The sequence below is a fragment of the Mustela erminea genome, chromosome 17 (genome assembly GCF_009829155.1).
Source record: "Mustela erminea isolate mMusErm1 chromosome 17, mMusErm1.Pri, whole genome shotgun sequence".
Classification (NCBI taxonomy): Eukaryota; Metazoa; Chordata; class Mammalia; order Carnivora; family Mustelidae; genus Mustela; species Mustela erminea.
The window spans coordinates 32305161-32323552 of NC_045630.1; the positions used below are offsets into that span (position 1 = coordinate 32305161).

At 35.4% G+C, this 18392-nt stretch overlaps 1 protein-coding gene across 1 annotated transcript; it reads left to right on the forward strand.

The window, feature by feature from the left end:
• Nucleotides 1-493: 493 nt before the first annotated feature.
• On the forward strand, nt 494-18392 carry LOC116575918 (REST corepressor 3). The gene is made up of 5 exons (XM_032317549.1): nt 494-761; nt 2356-2480; nt 3247-3325; nt 13729-13947; nt 18303-18392. The coding sequence occupies exons 1-5, from the start codon at nt 609-611 to the stop codon at nt 18390-18392; spliced, it is 666 nt and encodes a 221-aa protein (XP_032173440.1). The 5' UTR covers nt 494-608.

Genomic DNA, 18392 nt, shown 5'->3' on the forward strand with positions numbered 1-18392 from the left:
GTGATAAAGTCATTGAAGTTATCAATATGCCTCATAATGATTCTTTCTATGCATTATGATAATAAAGAACTTTAAGAAATATATGTGGTAAATATTATTAAGATTGCATTGAGGTGCTCCTTGGAACTGTTCAGCCCATGGTACTTCTAAAAGGTTAAAACAAATATTTCTCTACTACGTTTCAAGTGAGCACTTCTAGTTTAATATTATGATTGATAGTTTTCTTCAAATATTTACTGGACATTTTTCTTTTTAGCATGTTTTCTCCACACATTGACAAATGAGTAAATATGGGTCAGTCTTAATACGAGTCAACAAACCTGCTTTAGTAATTATAGTCACTCTCTTCAGTTCACTGTTTTTCCTAGATTATGCAGCAAATGTGGTATGTAAGAACATTCACTGTTCTGAGGCCCTGATTTAAAAGAGATAAATAAATGAGGTCTACCTGGGCATCCCTGATTAAAAGTTCTAAACTGTGAGTGTATCTTCAGTTGAAGTCATGGGCTTAAGATTTTAACCTAATTTGTGTTTAACTCTCTTAAGTGTGATGGAACATAAGTCCATTAAAACCAAAGGGGAATGATTTCTCTTCAAAGGCTCTTGGCATGTTGTTCTGGCATAAACATAACATTGAGAAGTCCCTTGCTGATCTCCCTAATTTCACTCCCTTTCCGGATGAGTGGACAGTGGAAGATAAAGTCCTGTTTGAACAAGCCTTTAGTTTTCATGGGAAGAGCTTTCACAGGATTCAGCAAATGGTATGGTAATTTTAGTTTTACTGTAATTTGTGCCTGAAAGATTTGCTATTATTAAACACTTCCCAATTCTTAAAAACAAAAAAGTTTTCAGTCTAATTTTAATGTTTAAAAGTATTTGATACCTATATATTTGATACCTATATCAGATACCTATATATTTGTATATACTCTTATTTTTTTTTAATATTTTATTTATTTATTTGTCAGAAAGTTAGAGTACAGGCAGGCAGAGTGGCAGGTAGAGGCAGAGGGAGAAGCAGGCTCCCTACGGAGCAAGGAGCCCGATGTGGGACTCGATCCCAGGACCCTGAGAACATGACCTGAGCCAAAGGCAGCCGCTTAACCAACTGAGCCACCCAGGCATCCCTGTATATACCCTATTTTTGATAACCACTCAACTGCATGACAGTTATGTACTATTTCATCATAATTTTTTGTTATGATTTAAATATATGTGTATTAAATGTGGTTCTAGGAAGAGAATCACAATTTCATTTTTATTTTAAATGTTTTCATTTTTTAACATTAGGGTTTTCTAATATATTCTTTTGGATATGAAAATCGATTTTAAAAAATTCTGTATTTTAATATTCTACAGGCACTATTGTTTTTAAGGAGAAAAACTCTTTATTTCTAGTTTTTAAATTTTTAGTATTGTGTCAAAAGAATATAAACCTGAGAAGTTGCTGCATTAGAATCTCTTAACCTGAATGGATGAAAATTAGATAATGTTTGCAAATATATCTAAGTATTAAGGAGAGCCTTATTGATTGGGTGTATGTGTCCTTGTTTGCCAGTATGACAAATCAGTGCATGATGATTAGTCATTTTAATACCCAGAGACTTTATTTGGTAGCTACAGTCTGATTTTATTATTTATCATCTTAAAACCTAGAGTTAAGACGATAATTTAAAAAATTCATTGTTGAAAATTGAACAGCTTTTCTTGAAAACGTGATGCTAAGTGACAGAAGCCAGGCATAAAAGGTCATATAGTATATGAGCCCATTTATATGAAATGTCCAGAATAGACAAATCCAAAGAAATAGAAAGTAGATTACTTGTTGCCAGAGACTGGGGTAAGGGAAGACCAGAGGATGACTACTAATGTTTCTTTTTGAACTTAGGAAAATGTCTGGAATTACGTAGTGATGTTTGCAGAACTTAGTGAATATGCTAGAAACCACTGCATTGTACATTTTAAATTGGTAAATTTTGAGGCATGTTAATTATGTATTAGTTTTAAAATTTCAACTTACAGAGGTGGGAAGAGAAGAGTAACTCCTTAAGAAAAACAAATACCGAAAGCTAATGTTGTGCTGGGAACAGATGTTTACCATGTTTGTGATACTGTTGTCTCCCCTTTCTTCTTGGAACAAATAGGAATATTCAGAAATGTCGATGACATGGGTGTGGTGGGTTACTATGGCTGTAACAGTACTTTTTAGTTCTATAATTCATAAATATACCCATGAAAATATTTTTCATCTATGCCTTTAAGTATCAAAGAATAGTATCAGAAATATTATTCATTCTGTTAATCAGAATTTGTGAATTAAATTTGCTGATATTAACATGACTTTTTTTTTTCAAGCTTCCAGATAAGACAATTGCTAGCCTTGTAAAATATTACTATTCCTGGAAAAAAACTCGATCCAGGACAAGCTTGATGGATCGCCAGGCTCGTAAACTAGCCAATAGACATAATCAGGGTGACAGGTAGGTTGGATGCCTTTATATAGTTACATTGTTAGGACACTTACTGAATTGTTTACACTTCCTAAGGCAGAAAAATTATTACAATACATTGTAAATGTAAATGTAATGTAACCTTCCATTCAAGATGTTTTGTCTCTGGCAGGAAGAGTTGAGTGATCAGAAATCTTAGTAGTAAGGACTTTTCTTTAACTGTTAATTGTAGCCAGCAGACAACTGTGTTGTACGTGAGCTGTGTTTAACTCTACTTGCAAGTGCTTCCTTTTAGTACCGATATAGTCAGTACATATATTTAGAATACATTAAGAAACACACTCTCTAGAACATGCTTTTTCCATAATTGCCTGAGCACCATTACCTGACTAACTGAAGTCCGCATTATTGTAGCTGTATGTTTCTGGTGGTATAAAACCGTTCTGCTTACTGGTGTTTATCTTTATCCTCCAACTGGAGAGGTGAAATAATCAGTACTATATCAAATTTAATATATGTGTTCTCTTTCCCAAGTGGTATTCTTTCTAAATATCTATCCTATTGGGTCTCTGTTTTTTCGGTATACATGTTTGCTAACATGATTCTATATACCCCAAAAGATAAATGTTTCTAAACACTACAGCAGTCTAAATTATAGGAGGTAATCTTCCCAAGGACACTCTTGTTTTTTTGGAAAATGTCTAGTGAAATTATTAGCAAGGTATATTGCAATTTAATAAACTCCCGGAATAGAATAAAAAGGGAATTAAGTTTACTAATCTTTGTTTCTTCTCAGTGATGATGATGTGGAAGAAACACACCCAATGGATGGAAATGATAGTGATTATGATCCAAAAAAAGAAGCCAAGAAAGAGGTAATGGTGATCATTAGAGTGCTTGTAACTGTTCTACAAATCCATGCAAAGAAGAATGAACTATACTTCATGTTAAGAAAAACGTTTTTATATCATAATGTAGGAAGTAGTAATTTTCAATGTTAGAGAGTTTTGGAAAAATATCTAGAACTACCAGTTAGCCAGTAGATTAAATAATTATTGGGTTATCACATCCACTCAGAAGTATAAAAGCCCTGTCACAATCGCTAGTCCTTAATCCAGAGAAAAGAAATAAAACGCCCTCAGATGATATAGTATGATATAATAGAGTATAAAATTAAGCTTTCTAGTTTTGTTACCCAGTTTTTCTTTTTTTCTTTTTTTTTTTAAAGATTTTATTTATTTATTTGACAGAGAGAAAGATCACAAGTAGGCAGAGAGGCAGTCAGAGAGAGAGGGGGAAGCAAGCTCCCTGCTGAGCAGAGAGCCCGATGCGGGACTCGATCCCAGGACCCTGAGATCATGACCTGAGCCAAAGGCAGCGCCTTAACCCACTGAGCCACCCAGGCGCCCATGTTACCCAGTTTTTCTTAAAAACACTTGTTTTGGTCCATATTATAGCAAATTAGAAATTAGATCTCCCTCAACTTACGATGAGGGTACATCCCAGTAAACTCATCATAAAGTGAAAATATTGCAAGTCAGAAATGTATTTAATAAACCTAATCTAGCAAACATCATCACTTAGCGTAGCCTACCTTAAACATGCTCATAATATTCATTAGCCTATAGTTGGGCAAAATGATCTAACACAGAGCCTGCTTTATAATAAAGTGTTGAGTATTTCATATAGTTGAATACTGTACTGAAAGTGAAATACAGAATGATTGTAAATATTCACAGTGGTTGTCAGTGTATCGGTTGTTTTTGTGTCCACTTGGCTGACTGGGAGCTGCAGCTCACTGCTACCGCCTAGCATTATGAAAGAGCATTTTACTGCATATTGCTAGCTTGGAATAAGAAGAAAATTCAAAGTACAGTTTCTGTTGAGTGCCTGTGACTTTCACACCATCATAAATTTGAAAAATTGTAACCAGAACGATTATAAGTTGGTGATGATCTGTAGTAGTGGTATACTGACAGCAAAGGAAGAGATGGAAGAATCCTTAGCTAGAAAAGCACTCCTGTTCCTCCAAATGATGATGATGATGATGATGATTTACAATCACTAGGAAAGGGGTGCCTGGGGGACTCAGTGGGTTAAAGCCTCTGCCTTCTGCTCAGGTCATGAATCCAGGGTCCTGGGATCGAGCCCCGCATTGGGCTTTCTGCTCCAAGGAGAGCCTGCTTCCTCCTCTCTCTCTGCCTGCTTCTCTGCCTACTTGTGATCTCTGTCTGTCAAATAAATAAATAAAATCTTTAAAAAAAAATCACTAGGAAAAGGCTAAATTGATATACCGACTCATTTATGTAGGCAAGGATTTACATAATTGTGAAAAATAGATCAAATATTGAAGGGTAAAGTCTTATGAGGTATAGACATCTGTTTCATAGTGAAGATCGAAATTGGGAGACAGAAGGTAGCTTCATCCTATTTAATGACCACCATTCCTCAATGCCATTGGCCCATCTTGGACCTTGTCATCATCTTAAACTCTTTTGTTAAGTGACATTTTAAAGATCCTACTCTTAACTCAATTTGTTATTTTACAAATTTTCCTACTACTGCTAAATGTTCTCAAATTACTTGATTCCTTCATTTTTTCCCAAGTCTGCCTTGTTTCTCTGAGCCATAGACCTAGTGAGCAACTACTTAAAATTGCTGTATTCCCCGTATCTCTCTTATATCCCTAGTATTAAGTCCCCATTTCCCTATGCTCTGCTATACCTTCCCTAACCCTATGAACCCACAATGCTGGGTCTGTTGCTTTTCTTGGTCTGAGAGGCACAGCAGGAGAAAATGGCATAATCACATAAATTGTTGCTACTTAGATAAAATGGCTTCAGATCTTAGTGCAGTCCTTACGTCTCTCAGTGTTTAACTTCTTGTTTTCCCTTGGTAAAATGAAAATATTAGGATTGTGTGGGACTCAAAGAGGTCATATATACAGAAGCACTTCTTAGAGTACCCAGTACATAATAAATCTTGAGTAAAAGATACTATTGTTTTATTCATTATTTGAGCAGGTATTCTGAACTTGCATCCCTTTCTGTACATCACCTACCATCTCTCCACTCTCCTGCAAAAACTTAACCTGATAATCTCACAGAGAAAATACCAAGCAGGAAGTCCCTTAAATTCCAGCCCTTCTCCCTGACCTCTGTGCTACTTAGTACCCTTTCCATCTGAGCATGTTTATGCTTAGTACATTAAAATTACTGTATTTTGCCCACTAGGCTATACACTTTTTGAAGTCAGAGACTGAGTTACATTGTACATCTTGTATCTCGCAGCACTTGACATAGCACTCCTTGTCCACCTCCTTACCAGTATTTGATACGATCAGACTTTTAAAAATCTTACAGATTTTTTTTTAAAGATTTTATTTGACAGACAGATCACAAGTAGGCAGAGAGGCAGGCGGGGGTCGGGGGGAAGCAGGCTCCCTGCTGAGCAGAGAGCCCAATGTGGGGCTCAATCCCAGGACCCTGGGATCATGACCTGAGCCGAAGACAGAGGCTTTAACCTACTGAGCCACCCAGGTGCCCCTTACAGATCTATTAATAGAAATGATACTCAGGAACATTTCCTGAATAAAGTCTGCCTGAACGCTTCTCTGTCATAGTAACAAAGGTTCCTTCTCTTGTTTGATCCTATCTGTCCCTTCGTGTCAGGACTAGGACTTTTCCCATCAGTTATCCCTCTCTAATGCCGTGTTTTCAGCCGTTTCATTGCAGCCCAAATTATGCTCACATCTTCTGTGTAAAAGTGTAACTATCTCTCTACCAGTCTAGAAAAAACTCTGCTCCTTCCTACTACTTCACTTTTGACTTTGCGCCAGTCAGGCTTCTGTCTTTTCACTTCACTGAAACAGCTGAGAGATGTCAACCTAACTGCCACATTCATTGTATTCTGCTCGAGCTTTCTGTATCATTTCACGTTACTGACCCCTCCCTTTTCCCTGAAAAATCTCTTCTTTGACTTTTGTAACACGATTCTGTGATTCTTCCCCCCAACCCCCGCCCAGTAGCCTATTTTATTTTTCAGATTTTATTTAAATGTTAGTTGTTAAAATATAGTACAGTATTGGCGGTTCTGTGGTTCTTGCCTACTCTTTAATTTTTAAATTTTTTTAAATAGATTTTATTTATTTATTTGAGAGAGAGAGAAAAAAAATTAGTGTGAGGGGCAGAGGCAGAAGCAGAATCCCCACTGAACAGAGAGCCCTATGTGGGATCTGGGGCTCAATCCAGGGCTCTAGAATCATGACCTGAGCTGAAGGCAGACACTTAACTGCCTGAGCCACCCAGGTGCCCTTTGTCTACCTTTTTAACTGTTGTGTCTCAATCTTAATAACTTTTTTCTTTGTTATTATTTTATATTATACTATTCTATACTTTCTTAATTGTTCGTTTTATTGTTGTTTTTAATTTTTTCTCTCAAATAACTGTGAATTTTGTCCTTTATGTTATATACAACTGCCTTACATCTCTTCTCGGAATTACTGGAATTTTCTGTCTTCCCTCCTGGTCTCCACATTCTCCACACCACTCCGTTCCAGTCTGTTCTTTAACCCTGTTGCCAAAGCAATCTTTCTAAAACCGAATTTACTGCTTGCAACCCTCCCATGGCTTTGTCCATAGAGTTAGGATAAAACACAAAGCTCTCTAGTGAGGCATTTCCCACCCCACCCCACATATTTCGGATTACTAACCGTGTTTTAGAAAAGTTGTTTAGTTCCCTGGTTTTTGTCCTGTGGTTATGATGGTCTTTTTTTCTGGGATTCTCTTTATTCACAAATCTGCCTAGGAAATTCCTCATAATTCTGTTAAGATGTAACTTCTTTATGAACTCTCTCTTATGCTTTATCTTGAATTGACACCACCTCCTTATTTTTCTTTAAATCTATTGAAATACTCGTTGGGGTTCCCTATTTCACCTGTCTATCCCTTTGTGGTAAGCCTTTGAAGAGCAAGAATCCTATCTGCAGAGCCTGAAACATAGTAAGCATTCTGTCAGATTTACTATAATGAATGTGAATACACATTATAAGCTTTTTGCTTACTGTACAAATGTAAGAGATTAGGGACTTGAGTTATCCAGAGAACTTATGTATGTGTAATACTGTTCTGTCCAACTATGCGAGATGATCTATATGCATTTGGCCTTTTATTTGACTGTGATCTCATACTATTAGCATAAGGAAAGTATAAGTTAAACAGTGTCAAACGGAGGGTGACTGGGTGGCTTAGTAGGATAAGTGTCTGCCTTCAGCTCAGGTCATGATCCCAGGGTCCTGGAATCCAGCCCCCATGGTGGCAGGCTCCCAGTTCTACGGGGAGTCTGCTTCTCCCTTTGCCCTTCCCTGCTGCTTGTGCTCTCTCTTTCATTCTCTCAAAGAAATGAATAAAATCTTGAAAAAAAAAACTGTTAACAGGAATCCTCCATATTGTGGTCCAGGGCAAGTAATGTATTGTCAGCAGCTTCATTCATTCCTCTGTTCTTTCACAGATCATAGGGACACAGGAAGGAGTGATACTATATTATTGCCTTTAAGGCAGATCTGCATACCTGCTTCTGCATGTTATTGACACATTATGTAGAATTTTAATAAACTTCTAAAAATTGTGAACTATATAGTATCATAGAGTATGCAGAGTTTAAAGAAGAATAAAACAGGTAGCATCTCCTCACTGAGCTTAAGAAACAGAAGTCCTGTGTGTGTGTGTTTCCTTAATTGTACCCCTCTCCCTTCTCTCCAGAGAGAACCTCTGTCCTGAAAAGGGAACCCTATCCTGAACTCTATCAATTATTTACATTTTTTTGTAGTTTTATCACACATGTGTGTATCTCTGAGCAAGCATAATTGAGTTTTGTCCACTTCAAACTTTATATAAATGGAATCATATTATATATGTTTTTCAGCTACTCACATTTTGTTGTTGTCTAGCATCTTTTTGCAGTTCATTTTCATCACTATACTACGGTGTTCCATTGTATGCGTATGCCACAACTTACTTGTTTCTTATCAAGGGACATCATTTCCAGTTTATTATTATCATACACAATACTGATGAGAATATATCCTGAATACACGTACATAAGAATTCCTTTGGAATAGTGCTTCTCAGGTTTAGTAGGTTTTGTATTGCCCCCATGAGGGGCATTTAGAATTATGGAGGGGTTTTTCATTATTATAGTGGCATGGTAGGAAAGCCATGCCAACTCTCCTGAAATGCACAGCACATTAGGGATTGTGCCACCAGTGACTTATTGAGTAAATACTACCCTTGTAGTGTTTGGAATGGAATTACTCTAGGGTATTAACCGTGTTCATATTTGCCGTTACCTAGTAAAGTTGATCCTTGAACAACACAGGTTTGAACTGCGTGTGTCTGCTTTCGTACAAACGTTTTCAATATGTACAATACTGTAGATTTCCTTTCCTTAAGATTTTCTTCATAACATTTTCCTTTTTCAAGCTAAGTTTATTTTAAGAATATGGTATAATATATATAACAAAAGATGTGTTGATCCATTGTGTTGTCAGTAAGCCTTCTGGTCAATAGTAGGCTATTAGTGATTAAGTTTTTGAGGAGTCACAGGTTATACAGAGTTTTGATTGCAGGGAAGGTCAGTGTCCCCATCCCCCACATTGTACTTATAATCCACTTCCTTGCCAATACTTGATATATTCAGACTTTTAAAATGTTATAAATCTAGTAGTATGAAATGGTATCATTGTGTTCTCAATTTCATCAGATTACTAATGAGGCTGAATATTTTTCTATCTGTTATAATATTTTTCTATCTGTTATAATAGACAATCTGTTATTGTCTGTTATTGTGTCTTTTTAAAGAAAAATCCTATTTTTGTTTGTTTGCTTATTTTTTACCTCCTTTCCTCTGGGGTTGTTTTTGTCTTTTTCTTAAAGACAGAATGTATAAAAGTTCATTTTCTTATTGAGTTCCTTCTGCATTCTGGCTACTGATCTCTTAGTTAAATGTGTTGCATAGCTTTTAGCAGTTTGTAGCTTTTGATGAACAGCTATTACATCAGAAGCATGTACAGGTTCAATTTGTGTTCTTTTGTATTTTCAAACTTAAGCTTTTAAGTTTTGCTTTTTTACATTTAAGTCCTTGATCTGTCAGTAGTTAAGGTTGGTTCATGTGAGGTAGAAATCCATTTTTACTTGTGTTTCCTAATACGGAAGTGAGTTCCTCTCTTTCAGCTGGTCTGCAGCTTTATCATATATGAGGTTTTTATATATGCATGACTATCTATTCTGCTCCTCTTGTCAGTCCTACAAGATCTTAATTGCTGTAGCTTTAAGGTAAGTCTTGATGGCTGTTAGGGTATAAGTCCCACTGCTTGGTGGTGTTTTTTAAGGAGTAAGGAGTTGGCTATTCTTGGACCTTTGCTCTTAAAGCTTATGCATTCCTAGAAAAGCCCTAATAAATACTCCATTGACATACAGGGAGAAAAGAAACCTTTGTGTAATTTATTTGTAGATTGCATTTCCTATGAAGAGATTTATGTTTTCTGAAAATAATAGTTTTATTTCTTTTTAATTCTTACATGCCTTTTATTTCTTCCCTTACTGAACTAGATTCACCTTTATAATGTTGAAAAGAAGTTAGGATAACAAATATTTTTACCTTATTCCTAATTTTAGAATGGTTTTTGTGTTTCAGTATCAACTAGAATATAATTGAAAGTTTTCAACGCACTTACATGACTGGTAGTTAATATGCTAGCTGCCATCTGGCATTCCTCTCTAACCTGGTGGTCTGTGAGTAATCTGGGTTGGTTTTCTCCAAAGCATTTATTCCAAAAGCACTAAGTGGAAACTACCCAGCCTCTGCTGGCCTAGCCTTGGAAGTTATTCAACATCACTTCTGTTGCATTCTGTGGGTTACTGTGAGTTACTGAAGTTGATCCAGAATCAAGGGGAAGAAATATAGATCCCACTCCTCAATGGCTGGAATGTTGAGAATTTTGATGGCATATTTTGAAACCTCAAGTCTAGAATACAAAATTTTCACAAATGTTTTTCCATGTGTGTTTGAGAAGAAAATAATACTCTTTTAGGTACAGGATTCTGTGTCTATTAATTGTGTCTAGTCAGTTCTGTGCTTGAAATCTGTGTTTTCTTGCCTTGCTGATGTGGTTTTTGTTACCTGCTTATCTGATCATTAATTGAGAGGTGACACTCTTTATATTTCAAAGCTGTTGTTATTAGATGCATAGAATAGAAGTCCAGAGTTGTTTTATTTTGCTATTTAATTGAACTTTTTATCAGTATGTGTCTCTAGAAGAATCCATTTCAAACCCAGGTTTCAAAAATTTTTATGTATTTTGTAATATCTTCTGTCTGATATAACTCTGCCATCTTTCTTTGATTTATTACTTGCCTGGTTTATCTTAATTATTTTCTTTCTTTCAATATTTCTATGTCCTCCCAATTTAAGTCTGTCTCTTTCGGAGGAAAATACTGGTAGGATTTTATAATCGATCTGGAGAGTCTAGTCCCTGTGTATCCGTGTATATTTTTGTTCTTTCTCATTTTTACCTTTCATTTGACTTGCCTTTTCTAGTTTTCCCCTCCATGGCTTGCTCTTTTTTTTTTTTTTTTTTTTCCTTGCATTAAGACTCAATCATCTCCGGTTCTACTTTTTTATTCTCTGCTAGTTTGGGTTGTTACAGAAATATATTTCTATTCTTATTGTATACCCTGGAAATTTTTCCTGTGTATTTAACTTAAAGTCTAATATATATATATTTTTTTTAATGACTTCATGATTAATATTGGCCCTTAAAAGGCTTTGACTTCAGTCACTGCCCTCCTGATGTATGCAATTTTTATCCTATTTTAGTTACACCTTATATTTTAAAATTTCTCAAATATAGGGTCAGTATTTATTTGTATTTACATACATGTTTAAAATTTACTCATTATTCTTTCTTGAATATTAGGCCTTTCTTCAAAAATCATTTCCGTTTTCCTGAAGTATATCTTATACAGGTTAATTTAGTGAGACTCTGTTACTTATAAATAGTTTTGGTGTCTATTTCATTTGAAGATAATATTCTACTACTTCTGATATTGGTCATTCCTGCAGAAAAGTCTGCTGCCAGTCTAATTATCATTCCTTTGGAGGTAATTTGTGTTTTTCTCTTTCTCTGCTTTTATGGTCTCTTCTTTGTCTTTAGTGGTGTTTCACCTTAAAATATCTGACTGGGTTTTTTGTTTTGTTTTGTTCTGTTTTTGTTTTTGTTTTTGTAAATTTGTTTTGGATTCATCATAATTCTTGAGTCCTATGTCTTAAGTTCTGTAAAATCCTCATTTGTTGCCTCTTTGAATATTGTCTTCCTCATTCTCTATTCTTTCTTTTGGGAATCCTTTTAGAAATCTAATGAAGTTTCACATGTCTCTTAACCACTCATTTTCCATCGTTTTTGTCTTTCCATATTTTTGCCCTGCGTTGTGGTAATTTTTACCATATGTACATTCTAAGTCACTATTGTTCTTTTCAGTTCTGTCTAATCTGCTAAGTAATCCATCCACTGAGTTTCTAATCTTATTTATAATATTTTTAAATTTCTAGATGTTCTGTTCAGTTCTTTTGCATATCTGCTTAGTCAGTTCTGATAGACTACTAAAAGAATATTCCATATATTCAATTTATCTCTTTATGCACGTGTAACACATTTATTGTAGTACCTTTCTCCAGTAACTCTAATATCTGCAGTCATTGCAGAGCTAATTCTATAGTTTGCTTCTGCCATCTCTCACTCATGGGGCTTGTTTAGCAGTTTGTGGTTGGGAAATCATTTTCTTTGGAACATACTTGTTGAAAATTTTTGAGACGGGGTTTAAAATGGATTCTGCTAGAGACACTTTGCATTTGCTTTTGCTAAGTGTCTGAAGATCTTACTAACCTGAGATACTTTAAATTTCTGATTTGGGATTTTTCAGGCCAGACAATTCATATAAATTTAGTCCCCAAACCAGCTTTAGTGTAGGCCTGTGATTAGGGAATCTCAGGGACGACTTTTTGGGTATCTTTACTTTTCATTCAGCTAAGGATGAGGTAGGCATGTTTTTCTTTGATCATTCTCTTCCTCAACAAGACAGGAGTGTGTTTTTTTTTTTTTTTTTCCTACTTCACACAATGATGGGTTTCCCTGGCAGGGGTCTGTCTTTATCTCCTGTGACTTAAACCTATTGTCCATTGAAGCCTGTGCCTTGGTATATGCCAGCTCCTTTATACTCACTTACACCCTTAGTTTGTGGCTTTCTCATTATTTCTGGTCTCTGAGGAATTTTCTCACTTCCCTGCCACCTCAGAATTAAATTTTTAAAGATATTAAAAAAAAAAATACTTGGTCCAGCAATTTTAGAAGTACTACACTGGGAGGAATTTCCTTGAACATCAAATTTGCCATGTGTTGCTTTGAGTTAGTTGTTAAGCAGTGAGGTGGATTATGTTTCATTATACAGTTGTTTTTATGACTTAGAGTTCCTTTTCTAAATTATTGGAACAGTAATCTCATCCGTTGAAATTAGGTTGGCCTTCAACCTAATGGCCACTGTTTCAAGTGGATTCCTGTCTCAGAAGCAGAAAAACATCGTATTTTTATATCACAGTTTAAGAATATTACAAGTAATAATGAAATCCTACTTAAGAGTTCATGGTCCTTATTATTCTAACTGTCCTAACTTCTTTCAAAATACAAGTTCACATTCTATTTTATTCACAGATAAATAGATTTCGAGTTTAGAAATGTCAAGATTAAGATCATTCTGTGTCCTTTTTAATCTTCAGAGGCATAGTTCTCTTTCAACAACTCTGAAGTGAGAATGAAGTGTTATCTGCCACTTGTCCTAATTCTAATTGGCCCCTTTTTGATTTTCCTAAAAAACTCTGTGCTTCATAAGTTAACAGCTTTTCTGTTTTATAAGCCCTTTATTGCTGAGGGAAAATATATTCTATCTTGAAGCAAACAAGAATAGTTTAGAATCTAATTTTTTTCATTTGTTTGTAGTCCTCTGGGCTAGAAACCAAACATTTTATTGAGTGGATATATCAAGGAGACATTATGTTGTCTATCCCCCAGTTGGTGAGCGCTGTGTGTGTTTCTGTGTGTGTGTGTACTTCTACATAATGTAATTGGTTAGAAGTATTTTATAGGTGTACTTAGTGTAGCAGATACTTCCAGTAATAGACTTTCTTTGGTTTATACATAATGACCTATTACCTGTCTTTATTCTTCTAGGGTAATACTGAGCAACCTGTCCAAACCAGCAAGATTGGACTTGGAAGAAGAGAGTATCAGAGTTTACAACACCGCCATCATTCTCAGCGATCTAAATGCCGTCCCCCTAAGGGCATGTATTTAACCCAGGAAGATGTGGTAGCTGTTTCCTGTAGTCCCAATGCAGCCAACACCATCCTGCGGCAACTGGACATGGAGCTGATCTCTTTAAAGCGTCAGGTAGTCTATAAAAATCACATTTTTAATAATTCTGTCTATTCTGTTCATCCATTTCAGTAATCTAAGTTTTCTATGGATTTTCTCAGCTACCCACTTACATAAGCTCCACTCTTTAAAATTTACTTTATTTCCAAATTCAAAGATGCCTCTGTCTTTTCTAAATTGGAATCCCAGCATTGTTACTGGTTAGCTCTGTGATATTGGGAAATAATAGAATTTCTCTGAGCTTCAGTTTTATATCTATGAAATTAAGGATAAAATACTCATACTTCTCTTGCAGGTTGGTAGGAGTTGGTTGAGATGTTATTGGCAGATTTTTGAGCTGGGTCTGGCACATTTTGAATACTCAGTGAATAATGGCTGCTCTCTTCATCCTCCTCATTGTCACCAGTAGTAGCTTCCATGGTATTATAAATATATCATTATCATAATCAGGTTAATCATGGTTAAGAGTCAAGATCTAGGGTCAGTGAATGTAAATTTTAACCTTAGCTACATTGTCTAGTTCCTTGGGGGAGCTGGTTAATTCTTCTTCTTCTTCTATTTTTTTTTTAAATTTTTATTTATTTTTTAAATTTCTTTTTAGTGTCTGGTTAATTCTTCTTAACTCTGCTTCCTCATCTTGAAATGTAGATAATATGATGCTTGGGAGAAATTAAACAGGTAATATATGAAAAGTGCTTACGACAGTGCACAGCACATAGTAAGTACTCAGCTAATGGTTGCTCTTTGGTCACTGGCCTTTTTACTCATTTTTTCCCCTCTCATTTTCAGAAACAGATAGCTTTCTGTTGTTTTCCCTATCCCTTAGACCTAGTAACTCTTCTAAGTCTGTGCTTTCTTGGTCTGTATCAAGCAGTCTTACACTATATACCAGTGACTTCTGAATCTACTTCTCAAGCTGTGACTTTTCTCCCACGTTCTGTATTGCTGTATCTCTAGCTACCTGCTAGGAATCTCATCTTACCCCTAAAAGATTGGTTTTTTTTTGTTCCCTGTCTGTTGAACCATGAGAATCCGCTTTGATTTATCCTTATTGTCACATTCCGCAACACACAAATTCAAATAGTAAACTAGTTATGTAAGTTTACCTGAGAAATTTTATTTAAATTAGTCCCCTTATTTTTAATCCCATCCCTACTACCTTTGTTCAGGTGTTTATACCCTCTTCCCTGACAATAACTCTCTTGTGGCTTTTCCTTGTTGTTCACTTTTGCTATAGCTCCATGCTACACATTGTTGTCTGTGTTATCTTCTTAAAATACTGGTATCATCAAAATCATTCATTTTGAAGCTCTTCATTAATTTCTACTTGCCTTTAGCAGGTTACAGTAGAGATAGATAGGGATTGATCAAAAGGTCTTGTTAAATTTAAAATTCATTGTGAGTTAAGAAACCACTGAAGGATTTTAGAGAGAGGTGTAACATCATCTTATTTATGTTTTCAACTGTATCCCTTTGCATTTTTTATTTTAGTAGTTGCTGTAGGGATTACAGTATGCATCTTCAGCCTACCATAACATCCTTGTTTAGGTATTACAATGTTATCCTTAGAGTTAATATTATACTACTTTATATAAAATGTAAGAATCCTGCAACAGTCTAGTATGGGATCAAGATAGTTTTTCTCTATCCCAAACATTCCTATTTCTCTATCTCTTGACCCTGGTTATTCACCCAAACAGCTCTTATATTTCTCTTTTCTTATCCAACAAACTTCTTGAATAAATACCTACCATTTTAGCTTCCTCTGCTTTCTTCCCATCACATATTCAATGACCCTTCCGGTGTAATTTCTGCCCCATACACCATCCCAGTTCTGCCACTGGAAAAAGCTATCTTAAGTTTATTTATTAACAAATTGCCTGGTTTTGTGCCCTCTTCTTAGTTCTTATTTTTCTTGAATCTGTCACTGCTCATTAATATCTGACACTGACTACCCCTTCTTCCTTCTTGGAATTCCTTTTCTTTGGCTTTTATGACACCAGGCTCTCTAATGTATATAGTAGGTGTTTGACTGAATGCTTGGCCTTTAGTTGAACAATGAACATGTGCACAATTCCTATCTTCCAAACCATAGCACTCTTTCTTTTTAGAGAACGTATAAAACACTTTGCGTGTAATACCTTTTTTTTTTTAATTTTATTTATTTGTCAGAGAGAGAGAAGGAGAGAGAGCAAACACAGGCAGACAGAATGGCAGGCAGAGGCAGAGGGAGAAGCAGGCTCCCTGCCGAGCAAGGAGCCCGATGTGGGACTCCATCCCAGGATGCTGGGATCATGACCTGAGCCGAAGGCAGCTGCTTAACCAACTGAGCCACCCAGGCGTCCCTGCCTGTAAGATCTTTAAAAAGATTTCAAGTAGTCTTGAAGCTGTTAAGTGTTTCCGTTCATGATCTCAGGGTTGTGAGATTGAGGCCAACATGAGCTCCACGCTCAGCACTGTATCTGCTTGTCCCTCTCCCTCAGCTCTTCCTCGCATGCGTGCGCATGCTCTCTCAAATAAATAAATAAACAAACAAACAAATAAAATCTTTTCTTCAGTCTTTAGGCAGAATTCAAATTGCCTGTTTTGTCCCAGCATAACTCTTCCTACATGCTGTTCTGCCTGAAAGGCATTCCTGCCAAACCTTGCCTGCTTGCTTAATTCTTTGTAATCCTTTGAAACTAAATTTGGGTGTCATCTCCTTGGGAGAACTTAACCCTATTTTCCCTATTACCCACGTGTGTTAACATGAATACAAAATATTTGCTCTCTTTTCTCTCTTCCTCCAAGTCTACATTAGGTGTTTTTGCTTTCTTTACATTTTTATATTTCTATATTTTTATATAGTACATATATTTGTATATTTATACAAATATATAAATATTTTTATATTTATACTTTTATATTTATTTATCTCCCCACTAATCTGTGAAATCCTTAAGGAATTTACGTTTTTACGTTTTAACTTTGTGTGTATAACATGGTGGGCCAACTAACTACATTTGAATCAACCTAGATTTTTACATTTTAGCTCTGTTAAAATCTCTGAGGAAAAAAATTCACAAGTCACTTTATAAATATTTGATTGTTCATACTGGAAGGGGGAAAAAAAAAACAAGCCAAGAAAAAAATGTAAACAAATGAAGAAACAAAAATCTTAATCCTTAATATTCTAGGTAAAGATTAATAATATTGCTAGTAGAATGATAGTTAAAAACTTGGCATGGTTCACATTCAGGTTCTGCTGCATCTGTCTGTTGCATAGGGAACATTTCTGGACTTCTCTGTGCCCTGCCTTCCTCATCTGTAGAGTGGGTACTGTAAAAGTAGAGTCAGTTCTGCTATAATGCTTATTTTGAAAACATGAATTTGTTCCAACACAATTAATATACTAGGGAACAATTTGAGTGTAGTGTGAATTTTGCATTTGCTTATATTTTATTTTTATCAGTGGAAAACGGATCTACCTGAGTATATATCCAAATACTTCAGATGTGTATCAGTTCTCTCAATTCACTATATGTTATGAACCATACACCTCTATAGCTGGCGTTAAAATTTTTCATTTGATTTTGAATAACCCTTCTCCTACCATTTCCCAGTAACTCACATGGTGCAATTATTTGACACTTCTATAAGTAACCTGAGGTCTTTTCCAAGGTAAAGTGCCATCTTTATGGTAGCCTTTGTAAATTTCTTTATTATTTAGAATGCATAAGTCTATCATTTTTATGAGGTTCCTGTCTTTTTTTTATTTGTCACTGATGAAGTTTCTCAGTGTTGGGTCCCAGGCTCTGTTTCCCCGTAAGTCCTTTGGTTTTTATTGTGCAATTTTGCCTAGTGGGGTGATTTTTGAGAAGGCCTATGTCAGGTTATAGCAGAACTGATTATACTTACTTAACAAAGTAGTAGTGAGAATTAAGTGATTTATTACATGTGAGGTACCAACAATGATGCTTAACCTAATAAACACCTAATACTATCCACTCGCATCATTATTATTCTTATTGGGATAATTGTTATTTTTATTAAAACATTATAGTAATGAGCAATATTGATGGAATTTAATTCCTCTGTATACCATTTGTCTTATAACAGACATTGTTAAAAAATACTCAGATACTATAATTTGTAGACTGTTTATTGGCCTACTAGAGATATATTAGGTATATCTATATATAATTAGTTAATATATATAGTTTCTTGATGTGGGTATTAGTTGTGTGGCCCAAGTGTGGTAAAATGTAATTGTCTGTCCTCCTGAAATAAAATTTAAGATGGATTTGGTATATATCCTTTTCACTTACTGAGTACTCATATGTTTACCTAAGAATGAGATCTGATTCATATTTTGGGTTATTTTTTTGAAGGTTCAGAATGCTAAACAAGTAAACAGTGCACTTAAACAGAAAATGGAAGGTGGAATTGAAGAATTCAAACCTCCTGAGGTATATTATTGA

Coding starts and splice junctions, on each gene's coding strand:
- LOC116575918 (XM_032317549.1), top strand. CDS start 609: ATGTTGTTCTGGCATAAACATAACATTGAGAAGTCCCTTGCTGATCTC. Junction 2,481..3,246: donor AGACATAATCAGGGTGACAG/GTAGGTTGGATG, acceptor GTTTCTTCTCAG/TGATGATGATGTGGAAGAAA. Junction 3,326..13,728: donor AAAAAGAAGCCAAGAAAGAG/GTAATGGTGATC, acceptor TTATTCTTCTAG/GGTAATACTGAGCAACCTGT.